The sequence below is a fragment of the Oryctolagus cuniculus genome, chromosome 8 (assembly GCF_964237555.1).
Source record: "Oryctolagus cuniculus chromosome 8, mOryCun1.1, whole genome shotgun sequence".
NCBI lineage: Eukaryota > Metazoa > Chordata > Mammalia > Lagomorpha > Leporidae > Oryctolagus > Oryctolagus cuniculus.
The window spans coordinates 95,317,587-95,332,677 of NC_091439.1; the positions used below are offsets into that span (position 1 = coordinate 95,317,587).

At 33.1% G+C, this 15,091-nt stretch overlaps 1 protein-coding gene across 1 annotated transcript; it reads right to left on the reverse strand.

The window, feature by feature from the left end:
• Window positions 1-569: 569 nt before the first annotated feature.
• CSN1S2A (alpha-S2-casein-like A) lies at window positions 570-14,814 on the reverse strand. The gene is given in 13 exon segments (NM_001082400.1): window positions 570-848; window positions 2,820-2,862; window positions 3,897-4,013; window positions 4,884-4,910; window positions 5,568-5,591; window positions 8,131-8,253; window positions 9,370-9,414; window positions 9,497-9,520; window positions 10,766-10,792; window positions 12,592-12,636; window positions 12,721-12,744; window positions 13,462-13,488; window positions 14,760-14,814. Coding segments are annotated over 12 exon segments (543 nt in total). The 5' UTR covers window positions 14,811-14,814; the 3' UTR covers window positions 570-848; window positions 2,820-2,853.
• Between the last annotated feature and the right edge of the window lie 277 nt (window positions 14,815-15,091).

A 15,091-nucleotide genomic window follows, 5' to 3' on the forward strand; every position in this document is an offset into this window, starting at 1 on the left:
TCCAAAAGGTTAAAATGTAAGTATCATGAACCCAAGGCCTTTATTTTTCTTCTCCTATAAAACAATGTTTAGAAAAGTTCTGGTTTATCACACTCAGTGCCTGTTGAAAGAAGTGTAAACCTATGGCACCGGAACTTCAAAGATTTCAGTTCACAGGGACTCACTCCTTATGGAGTGACATGTGAGCTACAATCTGGCCAGGTAGTAACTGTGACTGGAGACTTGTTAACTCTGGTGGACGTTGTTTGAGAAAGACTAATGGGAGTGGAACAAATTGTGGAGTTGTTAGCATGAGGGCTAAATGGTGTTGAAAATGCAGTCGTAGTTGAAGCCCATAATAAATAAACAAACATACAGATAAATAAATAAACATACAGATAAATGTGTAGTATTTGAAGATAACAGGAATGAGAGAAACATTTGGCATTAAGGAACCCAAACATTTAAGTTATTACAGGGCTGTCTAAGTGTAGTTAAAATTAATTATCATCTAACTGGTCACTCTATTAACAGTGGCCTGGTCTTTTAGCATGAGGAATGGGGGAAGAAAAGACCACGCAAATAAAAATGCACTTCAAATTTTAATGTTTTGTTAAGAGATACATAGTTCTATATCTCAGAAATAGAAAAGACATCAAGTCATCAATACAGTTAATATGATACCACAATCAAGACCTGGCATATCCAACATAAACCAAAAACGTAGCAACACCACAGAAAATATTCCACACACTCTTCCTTTTTGCCTCAACATTGGTGTCTTTTCACAAACACGCCAAAAGATGTTGATAGTAGGAGGTAATGTGATAGATGAGAAAACTATATAGGAATGATTTTTCCAGTTAAACCTGTGAATACAGAAAAAAATTAGATTATCTAAACAATGTACATTCCAGAATACATATGTAAATTTATTAGATAGACATATTGGTATATAATATATATGCAAACATTCAAATACAAGGCTCTGAATAGAAGATTATTATTTATATTTATTTCTTATTAATATTTTCTAGGACAACTATAGTTGATAAGTGTTTTTTAATAAATGACTGAGTAATTAGCAGAGAAAAGCCAAATTCTACACTCTAATGTTTCCATTAAATGAGAAATGTTTATATATTTCAGCAAGTATTAAAGAAACATTTATTAGGCATAAAATATTAATAGGCATAAAATATGCTATTATTCCTCATTATAACTACTTTGACTTAATTGGGTTATAGATTTGTCAAATAATTATGTCTAGCAAAATCACTACTGGGAAATTTTCTTTTTTTAAAAGTAAATCCTTCATAACTAATTTATAAGAAATCTTTCTGGTTATAGTTTTACTTTATAATCATTCCATCCATTTCAGTTACTTTTCCCTTAGATTGTTCTTCTAGTATTGCCTGGTTATGAGTATTTCTGGTTTCCCTAAAGTTAAGACCATAATCTGATCTATCAAGTGACTTTCCTTCTACCTCTGTATCATGCCCACAATTCTAACTTTGCACTAGTAAACATTCTGTAAGTATGTTTCTCTTTGTAGAAGTAAAGTGGAGGGTTGAGTCAGTACCTCATTTCTATCCTACCAAGTCTCTCATATTGTGGGACTAATGATAAACAACTGCAAAACATCAAATGAATTTTTTATATTAACGTGAACATTATCATTCAGAAAATTCTTTTTGCTATTTGAGAAAGTTGCCTGATGCCTTTACATATCAAGAGAACCGAACAAAAATAGTCAAGTTCTGAAAACAACGCCCTTCAGATGGTGAGTATTGCCCTCTCACACTCATCTTTAACTGGTCAGTGGTGTCATATTCTATCTGCCATGGAGATTTTTCTGAGGAAGGGACCTAAGGCTGGACATCTGGGCAGTAACCCTGGCTCTTCCACTGACCACATCCACTGTGAGTGTAGGTAATTTACATACTTGCTTGTCCCATCAATATATTGGGTGATAATGCTAACAACTTCCCAGGTTTATGTGAAGATGAAAGTAGCGAGCCAGCATTCAGCCAAGAGCCAAAACTCCATCTGGGTCTCCTACACGAGTGGCAGAAATTCAAGTAATTGAGCCCTTATTTTCCAGGATGTGTATTCGAGGAAGCTGGATCACAGCAGAAGAGCTGGGGCTCACCAGGCACTGGGATATGGGATATGGGTGGGCTATCCCAAGTACTGTCTTAACCACTGTGCCAAGTGCCTGCCCTTGATCTAAGATGTGGATAGAACTAAATGGGATAGGTTGAGGGAGATGAAATTTCAGAAGGGAGAAAACTTTCATGCCACAAGTACAATGCAAATACAAGAGAAAAACCATGTAAGGTGCATCTACACTGTGGCTCCCAGTTAATCCTCCACCAGACTCTATCTGTTGTGGAGACAAATGTAATCTTGACTGAAATTTAAATATATATGTTTAAAAATATATATAAACATATATATAAGTATTATATAAATATAAATATATATATATATATTTCCCACAAACAGAAACGTTGGGTGGAAGATGAGAGGACATGTTAGTGTGAAACAATGTGACCACTTGTACTTCTGATGCGTTTTACTCAGTCTTACTTCTCAGCGTTCTGGCTGAATGCATTCTTACCACAAAGAAATTTTCTTTAAAATACTTACAAAAAGAATACACCTGCAAGTTACAAGAAAACTTTCATTTGTTAATCAAAGAATTTATAACAAAGTGAAACTACGATTTAAATAAAATATAACTAAATTGCTTAAATGTTGAAATTTGTTCATACTGTATTCTTAGTTGAGGACACTATTTAAATTATTGCTTAATCTCCAAACCTGAGGGAACTTACCTAAGCTCAAGAAGCAGTGGTTACTTCAAGAATCTTAGAAATTCTTAAAAGAAAAACAAGTTATGATGCATTTTAATAACTATTTACATCTGTATTGAAATATTTAGATTTGTCAGGCATCTAGCTTTCAAAGCTGAATTATTAGTTTTATTTTCTGTGATGATAAACTTCCTTAAATGCTACCTCCAGTATTAGGAAATGCAACTACATTTTAAAAATTAAAGTAGATGGGCTGGTGTTGTTAAGCCTCCGCCTGTGATGCCAGCATTCCGTATGGGCACCGGTTTGTGTCCCAGCTGCTCCTCTTCTGATCCAGCTCTCTGCTTATGGCCTAAGAAATCAGTGGATGATGGCCCAAGTGCTTGGGCCCCTGCACCCATGTGGGAGCATGTGGGCTAAGCTCTGGCTGTTGCGGCCATTTGAGGAGTCACCCAATGAATGAAAGATCTCTCTTTCTCAGTCCTTCCCTCTCTCTGTTCTTAACTCTGCATCTCAAGAAACAAATACATCTTTTTAAAAATTAAAGTAGAAAGTATCTTCCAGAGAATTGTCAGGTCTGGTATTCAATTCTGGCATTGCTGATGCCAAATCACTAATGTTTATACCAAACTGACAGTTTTCTATGTTCATTTCTCTGCTCTGTCATTTATTCCTCATGCTGGGAAAAAAGCATTGTAAGTCAAAAAACTTTTATTAAACAGATGAACTATGAAGTATATTTTGAGAAACTTATTCTACTTCACATTTCAGATTCTGTTATTAAATAAAATCATCACAATCTATCCAATTCATTGACTTACTAAAGGAATCAAAAGAAATTCATATCTATCTGTATAGGTAGATATACACATAAATGTTTAGAAAATTAAAATTCTATATGAATGTAATTCTTTATCACTTTTGATATGATTGCATAATGTTGTGTTGGAAACATGGATTTGTTTTTTATTACTGGTGTCGACATTTTCATTGAAGTTTGATTTAATCTCTAATCCAAAATTTGAGATTATTTTCTTTATATCCCATTTTCCACACAAAATAACTATAATTACATTATTTAAAACAGAGCAAACATACCAAAACGGGAAAAGAGCGGAAGGGGGTTACGTGATGCCAAGGGTTCATAGCTATCCGCTGCTGAAGAGCCTGGACATACTGGGGGATGACAAACTGGTGAAGCTGGTTGAATTTGATCTAAAAAGACATAAAATTATTAATAATCATTCCACATTTAGTCTCTTCCAGTGTTCAAAAGAGAACTTTACAGAAATAAATCAGTTAAAACTTATTTAGACAATTGAAAGTCTGCTAAATAAAGCTCTTTGTAAGACATAAAGATAGGATTAAAGTGGGCAACTCCTCACAGCATAATTTTCAGATTCTAAGAATGGAAAGTTATTTTTTTCAACTGCCAGGGAATGATTGTTAAGCGCATTCATGGCTGTGATATGCCAATGATAAAATGGTAGAATGCTTGTATAGTAAGCATATTAATGCTTATTATTAAACACTTTTTTGTTATTCTGTTGTATATTTTAATGTGACTTCATTAATAATTGGCAGTTATTTATTTGCTAAAAAAAAGCAAAAAAGCAGAAAACCATGCTCTCTCTGTATGGATTGGTTGTTTCATTCTCTGTAAAAGGAGGCGTGCTTCACTTCACTAGACACATTTCTAGAGAAATGCAAATAGAAATTTTCAGAATTAAAAAGCCAGCCATAGGATGATGGATCTTTCATGTTACAAACATTAGTATCACTATGGAAGGCAAAAGTAAAGCCAGCAAAGAGAATTATTTTCTTCAAAAATCAAAAGAAATCTCCTCTTAGAGAGCAATGTAAAATACAGAAAATATATAAATTGTTATAATTAGGTAAAAATGGAAGTGTATTAATTGATAGAGTGAAGAATTAAGGGAAATAAAATTGAGGGGCCAAAATTGTACTTTTATGAAACTAAAGTGATCCTTTTCTAGCTTACTAAAAATGGACATTTCCCATCATGCCTCTTCTTGCTATTAATAGTGTAAATGAAATAGAGCTGTATATAAATAAAATCCTTACCATCTCAACAATTTTCTTAACAATCTCCTTAAAGAAAGAAAATAACAAGAATTTAACACATTGTTCTCAATTTATTGGCTCCCCAGAATTCACTCTTGGTAGCAAGAGAAATTTGTCTTCCATCAAGAGAAGAAGAATAAGATTATTTCCAATGTTTATATTGTACCTCAGTTCCCCAAATAGTGGAAACACAAAATCATTATTTCTGTAGAATGTAATCTCCAGATGGAGCTTGATTTCACTTATTTTATTCACTTGTTTTTATTACTAAGACATAGAATCATAATAAACTCTCAAGTTTGATTTAGTTAGTATACCAAGAAGCATTTAAAACAATGCAGCATTTACTACATTTAGTTTAAATAGAAGGGTCTGTATGAATATATTTATTCATGTCTGTGTTTTTATAAGCTTTATGCAAAATTTATATTGGAAAAATTCAGATAAAAAGTTGGTAAATACTTGCTTACATATTCAACTGTAATAACAATAAATTAAAAATTGTAGGAATTTATAAAAATGGAAATCACTAAATTATAAGATCTCCATCAGAAAAATTATAAGTTTAACTCATCATTTGAGTCATGCATATATTCCATGCTAATGGAATAACAATGATTTTATAACCAAGATGAAACAAAAAGTTTTCATAATTTTATTTGCATTTTGTAATTATTTACTTACCTCTAGGGGGATCCTGGTAGTTTCCTTAGAAAAAGAGACAAATAATCCATTTAAATTACATATTTATACAAATGTTACTTTCTATATGATATTTCTGTTTTTTATAAGTAGGAAGGATCAAAAATAGGCAGCGGTTAGGTGATATTCAGGGTATCTTAGGTGATATTGAGGGTATCTTAAGGCTTATATTTTGTAACATTGGTAATGCAATATTTGGCAGTTAACAGTGCATCCATAAACTCTGGAGTAACTAATATTAAATGTTTTTGCTAGGATTTCCTTGTACAGATATCTAATATTGCTAACTTCAAATGTTATAATTGTGATTTTTCCCATAAATGATTCTAATAATTTCTGCACTTTCTATTTTAGCTTTCTCTAATTCTGCAACCCTAACTTTATGTATTAAAAATTAAAAATTTAGAATACAGACAGTGTTGTATAGTATTTAATAACTGGTATTGAATACCAAGATTTTCAGTTTCTGTAGAGTCACATCTGTATTTTCATAGAGAGCAAGGGACCTTAAATAATGCATTACATCACTGGACAAGTGGTACTATTTTCCTAAATAGAAATTCAATTAAAGTTTCCATTTTGTGTCCCAGTAAAAAGATCAATATTTGTCCTTTCCTGAAGAGAATTTGATTGAATTGTACTTTCTGAGAAAAATCTTGTGGTTTCCTGCAATTTTAATACATATATGTATGATTGTGTACATAAAAGAAATGATTATTCTAACTAACTGAATATATTTATTATACTAAAGAGTTTGCTCAGGTGTTGGATTGTAGATATTAAAGTTGCCACATTTTAAAATGCAGAATTCTAAATGTGAAAATGTGCTGAAAGTTATAAAAATATGCTGAAGATTACTAAAATTTAAACACATATAATTATATGCTTCTAAAGGCAAGGAAATGTTTTAGTTTAGAAAAATTTTATAAGAATAATACTGAGCAGGTGTTTTTTAGCAAAGAGAAGTTTTGAACCATTAAAGCAATTTCTTTAATACTAATGACTTAAAATCCAAGTTTGACAAGTTACTAGTATATAAGCCACCTGCTAGTCACTGAAATTGACTTTTAATTAGGCAAAAATATTTTATTAAATGAAATGATTGATGCCATCTATAAAGCAAAACAAAGAAGAAGGTGATTAAGTCTGGTAGAATCTAGAGAAGAAACTATCGTTCCATCTGTAAAACCGATCACGGGAATGCATTTCTTCCTTTTTCCTTGTGATATTGACGTAACACTTTACATAGCTTCTTTGTTTTGCTCCACTTTCCCAAAAGACACTCCTGCACATTGCCACATCTTACCTACTTATGTTCTAATTATTTTGTGATAATATTATAACTAATGCTCATATAGCAGAAACTGTCACTCAGATGTTAAGGGCTTGTTTTTGCAAGTAGCTTGTTTAGTTACCACACAATCCAGACTTTTGCTTACTAGTTTCACCCCTGTTATGCATTCTTGGTTCATGTTTAATTATAAGATATTACAAATTACCATTGTCAAGAATGGTAAATTTTAGACTGGTTTGAAGACTGACTTTGGAATCTATAATTGGAGCTGCAGACTTTTCTCAGACTACTGCAGAAGTTGCTTTTCACGGAAACGTTATTTCCAGCAAATTCAAACTTAAATGGAATAAAATGTATACTTCCCTCCTATAATCTCTCATACTGCAGTAAATAAAATTCATAAAAAGAGAGTTAACTGCTTTTCTCATTCTGTTTATGACAAGGTTACCGGTTTACTTGTTTGCTTGTGAATAGCTGAGAGCCACTAGTTCATCTACCGATTTACTTTCCAACTCTGCTATTTCTGAACATAATGCAACTTTAGATTTCAATTTCACATAAAATAGATTTTGATTTTCAAGATGCTCCTTATGCATTTAGTATTCAAACCAACAGCGTTAAATCTTATTTTCTCTAACTATGCTGATGGTATTTTTAATTTCTAAGAGTCACCTGGGAGAACCATCCACTTCTAAGAAGCGAAAATCACAGAAAAGGGAGGTTACATGTACAAGGTTATGTAGTCATGTAGTCTGCTTTTGTTAGATCTGGCATCAATCCCCAGATTCTGACTCCAAAGCTCACTGTGTTTATAATTAAGTAATTGGTTTTCATGTTCAACTTGCTGCTCTGTCACTTAGTCTTTGTGTTCAAAAATGTTCCCTAAGCAAAATGTCTTAAAAGAGGAGATATGATATGAAGGAAAACATTGGTAAGGGATTTAATTTGTTGAAATTAAATTCCTTTTGAAAAATGTAGGTTTTTTCCATCCTACCTACCTTTAAGACTTTCTGTCAGAATGAAGAGAAATGACATACAAGTGAGAAATTGGGATTTAGTTCAACTTAATTTTATTTATAATTACTAAGTTTTTCCAATAGCATTTTGGCTATATAGTTTGATGTTTGTTCTAATTTTATTTAAACCTGTTTTACTTTATACATTCAAAATGATCAGGGTAGTTTCTGTCTGGTTGATTTTATTAACTTTTTTATTTCCAAAAAACAAAAACAACAGAAAGGAAGAACTCACCGGGATGGGAACAGGGTAAGTAGTTGTTTTAACGTGTTTCCATGGGTTCATAACAATCTGCTGTTGATAAACTTCAGGATATTGTGGAATGTAAAATTTCTGAAAAATTTGCTTGATTCTTTTCTGAGAGGAAAAAAAAGTATCATTATTATATAAGTATTAAATTTTCTCCATGGATCCAAGCATAATTGGACAAAATTAAGTGATTAAAATTATGTCAAATTGATCAAAAAACTGTAGCAGTGTGTGCTTTTCTAAAGTAAATTTCAGAATTAAATGTTATTTTTTATTTTTTTTAAAAAATCTTGTTTATTTGAAAGAGAGGGTGGGATGGAGACAGAGAGAAAGATACAAGGAGAGAGAGAGAGAGTACTTTCAGGTGCTTATTCCTTCCCCAAATGATAGCTGTAGCTAGACAAGAAGCCAGAAGACAGAACTCCATACAGGTCTCTCACATGGACGGCAGTATTTGAACCATCACCTGCGCTTCCCGGGTTGTACATTAGGAGAAAGCTGAAATCAGAACTGGGACTTGAACCCAAGGAACTCTGATACCTGCATGGGGCACATACCAAGTATGTCTTAAGAGCTCAACGCCCACCTCCAAAAGAAATTATTTGATGAATTTAGAATTCTCAATGAAGCAAACCTTTCTATTGAGTATAATAGGCAAGGCTGTGTCAGAAAGGAACCTCATTTTCAGCTGTGGAAAATACAGCTTGGAGAAGTTGAGTAATACTTTGGGGAGCTGATGTTGAAAGCAAAGGTCACTGACTTCAAGCCCACCTATTTTCCTTGCTCTGCACTTTGCTCTAGCCCACCAAAGAAGTGTTACATAACCATCTGTGCTTTAGAATGACTAGAATTAACAGTTTTTGGCCTTAATTTATCAATCCTTTTTATCATATCAAATAGAAGCAGATTGATCAACTATGTAATTATGTAACAATACAGTGATATCTCAAGTATACCACTTAAATACCAAAATATTTTTCTGAGGTTTGTAAGTCTTCCAAATTTACTTATGTTGCTCATATTTCTTAAGAGTAAACTCTAGAACTACTTGTCAAGATAATCTTTATGTATCCCACTAACAACACTAGGAAAACTAAATATGATCATCAATTTGATGCTAAATATGAAGACTGTCCTGAGAAGATATGAGAAGTGATTATTTGGAAGAAGGGAGAATTCTAAAATTTTATTCTATCATTTCAAATAAGTTGTATTAAAACTTACCAACTGTTTTAGATAGACATTTTCTTCCTCAATCTGCTCATCTTTCTGTTGAAAACCAAAGCACGTGTTAGAGAAATTTCAAATGAAAATGAAACTAATGGTATAATTTTATTGAATAATTACTTACTTCAGTTTGTACTTCGACAGATTCCTAAAGAAACAAGATGAGAAATAGTTTTAGTTGAATGGTTTAGTGTCTAAATAATTTTAGTATATGGTTAGGGGAAATTAATGAAATATCCAGAGTTCAACCCACTAGTACTGTCATTTATTAAGGATTAAATCTTAAGATATTTGTAAGATCTCTCCTTCTTTCTCTTCCAGCATAATAGAATGGCTAAACATGTTTTATCTTGAATGTTTTGTCAATTCTACATTACTCAGACAATTTTATATATTTGTAGAATATAGGCAAATAACCAAAAATAATCAATATGGACCCACTAAATATGTGACAAACTAAACCTTGCATGTTCCTTGTTGAAATGATAGAGTGTCCCAAGGCTCTCAGTTCGAGACAGACTTACTCTCAGAGAAAGAGAAGCAAACCCCTAAGGCGAGGACAGTGAAGAATTTAGGTGACACCACTGGCCACAGGATCCTGGGTCATGATCCGTATCAGTGTTGCTGCTCCATCATGACGCCCTCACATTCTGGCCTTGGACATGCCCCAAGGCTCTTAGTTTAAGACTGAGATTGACAGGCAAAGAGACAGAGACAGGCAAAGCAAACACCTAATGCAGGGCCTATGAAGAATTTAGGTAATAGCCCTGGCCACAGGATTTTGGGCCACGATCTACGTTGCTATTGCCCACTCTATTAAGACAACCTCACATCCTGGCTCTTCCAGGTATTTGTTACCTACATATTTCCTAAACCAATCCCTTGTTTGTCCTTATTAAAAGTGTTTCTCAAAGTTTGATGTGCATCAATGTCATTGAGAGACCTTGCTAAAATACAGTTTGATTAGCTCCAGCCCAGAGTTTCACATGAAGTTGATCTACCATTTCTAGCAATCTTACAGATGTTGCTGATACTACTTATCTAGGGGACAGCCATTTGAGAACTACTCCTCTAAGCAGTGTTAAAGGGGTTTCTAAAACAGCGAAGTCGATTGGTAACCTCTGGATTTGGCACAAACTTCAATGTCAAATTCAGTTTCTGTAGAGTCACATCTGTATTTTCATAGAGAGCAAGGGACCTTAAATAATGCCCTGTTATGATTATACTCAATTTCAGTTATACCAAAATTATTTTGAATCATGGTTATGGTTTTCCTCTTGAAAGTTTAGAAGTGTGTTTGCTAGGAACTGTCTAACTATTGTATAACATTATAGCGAGGCTGATATTTTTTGAATACAATAGTTCTTTGACTTGAAAGGAAATAATATCTTACCTCACTAGATGAAACACTAGGAGTTTCCTTGAGAAATAAAAATAAAATAAAATCATAATTTATTGACAAGAAGAAATCAAATATGCAACATTATTCTTTAAACATCACCAGTTGCTTTAGGGAATTATTTCAGTATTACTTACTTTATCATTTGTATAAAACATCAAAAGAAGGATTAAAATAAATGCAGTAAAATCAGGTTGCATAGGTACTTATTATTAACCACTTTGGCAGTCAAATAAAAGGGATAAACATTATTTTATTTAAATGTTGGTATCTCTATTATGACAATAGAGGAACTTAATAATGCAAGAAGTATGGAATTAACATTTGAAGATTATCATATTACAAAAACATTTTCTGATTAACTAAGAGATAGTAGATGTCCCATAGGAATCTACTAACAATTAGTATTATTTATAAATAGTGTCAACTAAGTTTAGTTCAGATGACTAAAAAGATCTCACCATCTTATATTTTATTTGGGGTTTCCCAATAAAAGGAATTGGATATATTATCCCTACAGCATTATTTGTATGCTGTGTTGAATGTAGAAAAAACTTCTTACTGAGAATGAATTCATTTTCATTGTGTGTGTTTGTAAGAAGTATATTAAAATTTCCCAGTGATAAACTGACACGTAAGGCTCCTTAATGAGGCATTTTGTCAAGTGTATTCACTGTTGCATTCCAGAGCATGGAATATTGTCTGACGCATTGTTATTTGTTATTGAATGTGTCTTAAATGAATGATGGACCAGATAATAGGTAATTAAGGCTGTACCTGGATAATTATTCTTTAAAAATATAATATAATAACTAGGGGCTGGTGCTGTGGCAAATAAGGTTAAGCTGCCCTCTGCAGTGCCTGCATCCCATATGTGCTGCAGTTTAAGTCCTGGCTGCTCAACTTCCAATCCAGCTCCCTGTTAATACACCTGGGAAAAGTAGGAGAGGGTGGCCCCAGAGCTTCAGCCCCTGCCACCCACGTAGGAGTCCTGGAAAAAGCTCCTGGCCCCTGGCTTCAGCCTTGCCAAGCCCTGGTCATTATGGCCATTTGGGGAATGAACAAGTGGACAGAAGGAAGATTCTCCCTCTCTCTCAATCTCTTTCTCTCTCATTCTCTCTTAAAATATAGATTATAACTATGCAGGTATTTTAATGTATATTGAAGCATTTATAATAGACCATCAAGCCTATCATTAAGATTACATAAAGTTTCTATAAAACATTTCAATTTAAAAGAGGGAATTTTGACAGAAATATTAAATACTAGAGTAACCACATTCATAAAATGACTAGGTCTTTACTTGTAGGAACTAACTGGAGAAGTATTTAGCAGGTTAATTTGTTCATTTACAGATTAATACCTTCAATTGGATTATTCATTGAATTGGGAAAAGCGCCTGCTTTTATTCTGTTTATCAAATATTTTGGACAATTAACAAACTTTTCGTCTAGGCTAATTTCAACTTCAGAACAAATCAGAGTAAATTAAAGTCTTGATTTAAGAGTGACTTGTAACACTCCATAATTCCTACTCAAGGTTTTTAGGCATAAAATAACCCTTAGAAATGATAGAACAGTGATCTAAAAAGTCCACAGTTGAGAACATGAAGAGAAATGACTTTTGAAAATGTGATTTCTAAGTGGAGCACATATGTTTTCATGGAATCTTTTCAACATAATTTCAAAGCAATGAAGACTGAAAACATTTTGCATTTGGAAATGGAAAAAATACTCATATTTTCAAATGGGAAAATAACATAATTGATGGATAAGACACATCATTAATCAGACTCAAAGATATTAATAAGTGCATTTTACCTGATTTGTTGGGTAAATGGCTGCATTACTATCCTGCTTATATTTCTGAAGAAAATAAGAAGTAAATTATGGCCATGAAAACTGACAAATGATTTTATAATGTAGGTAATAAAATAAATTATGACTTACTTCTTGATAGAAGCTGACAATCTCCTTAGGAAAAAATGAATACATATTTTTATTATATATTCATGACTATCTCACTATGCAGAGAAGTATCAATCAATATTTATTATACAATATTTCAAGATAAAATTAACCTTTGGTTCAATTAAAAAGTAAATTAGACCAAAATTTCTACTTTTTATAGGTAAGTCATTCATTATATTCTAGTCAAATAATTTATTCTGGACTCTCAATTTACTTATTTGACAACCCAGTTAGATCTTTGCACATTAATATGAAAGGGGGAAGGAGCAATTTTATTTGTCCTTGGCAGTTTCCTTTCTTTTTTACTCTATTTGATTTTTATATCAAGTAGATATCAGGAGAGGAGAACAATTCTGTTGGTGACATTTGAGGAACTTTGAGCAAGAAAACATTTGTAAATTGGCACCCAATATAGATGCTGATAGGCATGAGTCCCTGACAAACTAGATGTTCGTCACTGGTTCCTCAGTTTACATCACAAGATACAGGGTACCAATATCACAATTATTGCATGATATTGGAGAAGCAAGTGGAAAAAAGCACAAATCTAATCTTGTGACATATATTCTAGTTTATTTTCCAAAAATATTTTAAACAAATATTGCATTTCAAATTTTCCATGATTCTGCAGTGCTGGTGGTACTGATCATACAAATAGACTAACATAGTACATATATGCTATTAGGTACGAGGAACTATTTACAGAATAGAGTGCCTTACCTCACTGGCAGAGCGCTGCTTTATCCCCTGTATCAAACAAACAAACAAACAAACAAAAAAAAAACAACACAAATTTAACTTTTATGAGTTACTTAAAATCCCAACGTGAATCTCTGTATCTACTGCTTAATGACAACACTCAAAATTAAAAAACAAACAAACAAAAAACAAACAAAAAAACAGTTTCTTGGAAAAATTTAGTGGAATAGAGTTTCCTTTAACAATTACCTCAGTTTCAAATACAATCAATGAATACATTGCTCTCACTGGAAAACTGTGGCACAAGTACTTTTGGGTATCTTAGTTTATTTGCTAATGATGCCTCTCTATTTTCAGCTGTATAATCAGTTGTCTTCAAAGAAACTGTTGAGGTCAACTACTCAATAAAAAGATAGGGAGATACCCAGGAGAAGAGTGAAAGAGGAAGAGATCATTGAGGCTGTGTGATATTACTAAAGCACGGTGCTTTGATTTTCTTTTCAAACTAACTTGCTTGTGTTAGAAATGGCATTTTCTTAAATTGGGTACAAATCTAAGAAGTCACCAATGCCTGTCCCTTCTTACACACAAGTATGTGTGTTACAGCATAGGCTTCTGAGCACTCTAGGTGAAAGGGGGCTTTATGGGTAGAGTGAGATGTTGGGGTGGGAGGGTGGTGGTATGTGAATTCCTCCTGGGAATGAGGGAGGTAATACTACTGAAATATTAAAATTATAGATGCTGCTTTTGTGTGTCTGTGTAAATATATACATGGTTTCTGAGGCACTTTCCCTATTATTATCTATTACATACTCACAATTTTGCGACATAAATATTATTACTAAATCCTCACTAGGTTATTTGGTTAATAATTTACAAAGTCATCTCTCCTTGTTTTCTGGTTTTTGTTGTTGCTGTTGTCATTTCTGAGCTGCTTTTTCTCAAGAATGTTAAAATTCTGCTATTTCATTGACCCTGGCTTTGGAATTCCTGTTATAGGAGCAGAGCTTTCTTATACTTTCAGAGACATGCTTGGAAGGGGAAATAGCTCTTTCAGCAAATTCCAAAGTTTATGCCAATTTATCTGGAAGGAAAATTCACATCCTTTCTCCTGTGTCTATGGCTTCTCAACAGTTCAGTGAAGACCCTTTAGAAACATTGCTCAATTCCAAATGCTATGTAAGTAGTCACAGCCGACATTGATCACAGATGAAAAAGCACTGCTGCCAGTGCCTGCAACCTCCTGCACAGAGTAAAAGGCTACTCTTCTTATAGATTTAAACAGGGATTGATACCATGGTGTGTCCCGTTATGCTTACATTCTTGGCCAGAGCAACAGCCAAAAGGCAGGTGAAGACGAAGAACCTCATGGCTATTTAGTTCTGTAATAAACACATGTATAGAAAGTGAAGATTAGATTTATGTTCCAAAAATTATACGTTTTCCATGTGCTTATCTATTATTATACTTTTCCCAGATGATGAGGAAATGGCAAAGGAAATTAATGGAAGCAGATACTTTTGGCAAGTTCATGAACATGAACATGAAGGCACAGTTTATTCTGAAAGAGACATGTTTTTCCCCTGAACAGGATATAATTTACAGCTTTGGTTGCTAAAATGTGGAAGGTTCATTCAGATTTAGTCAGCTC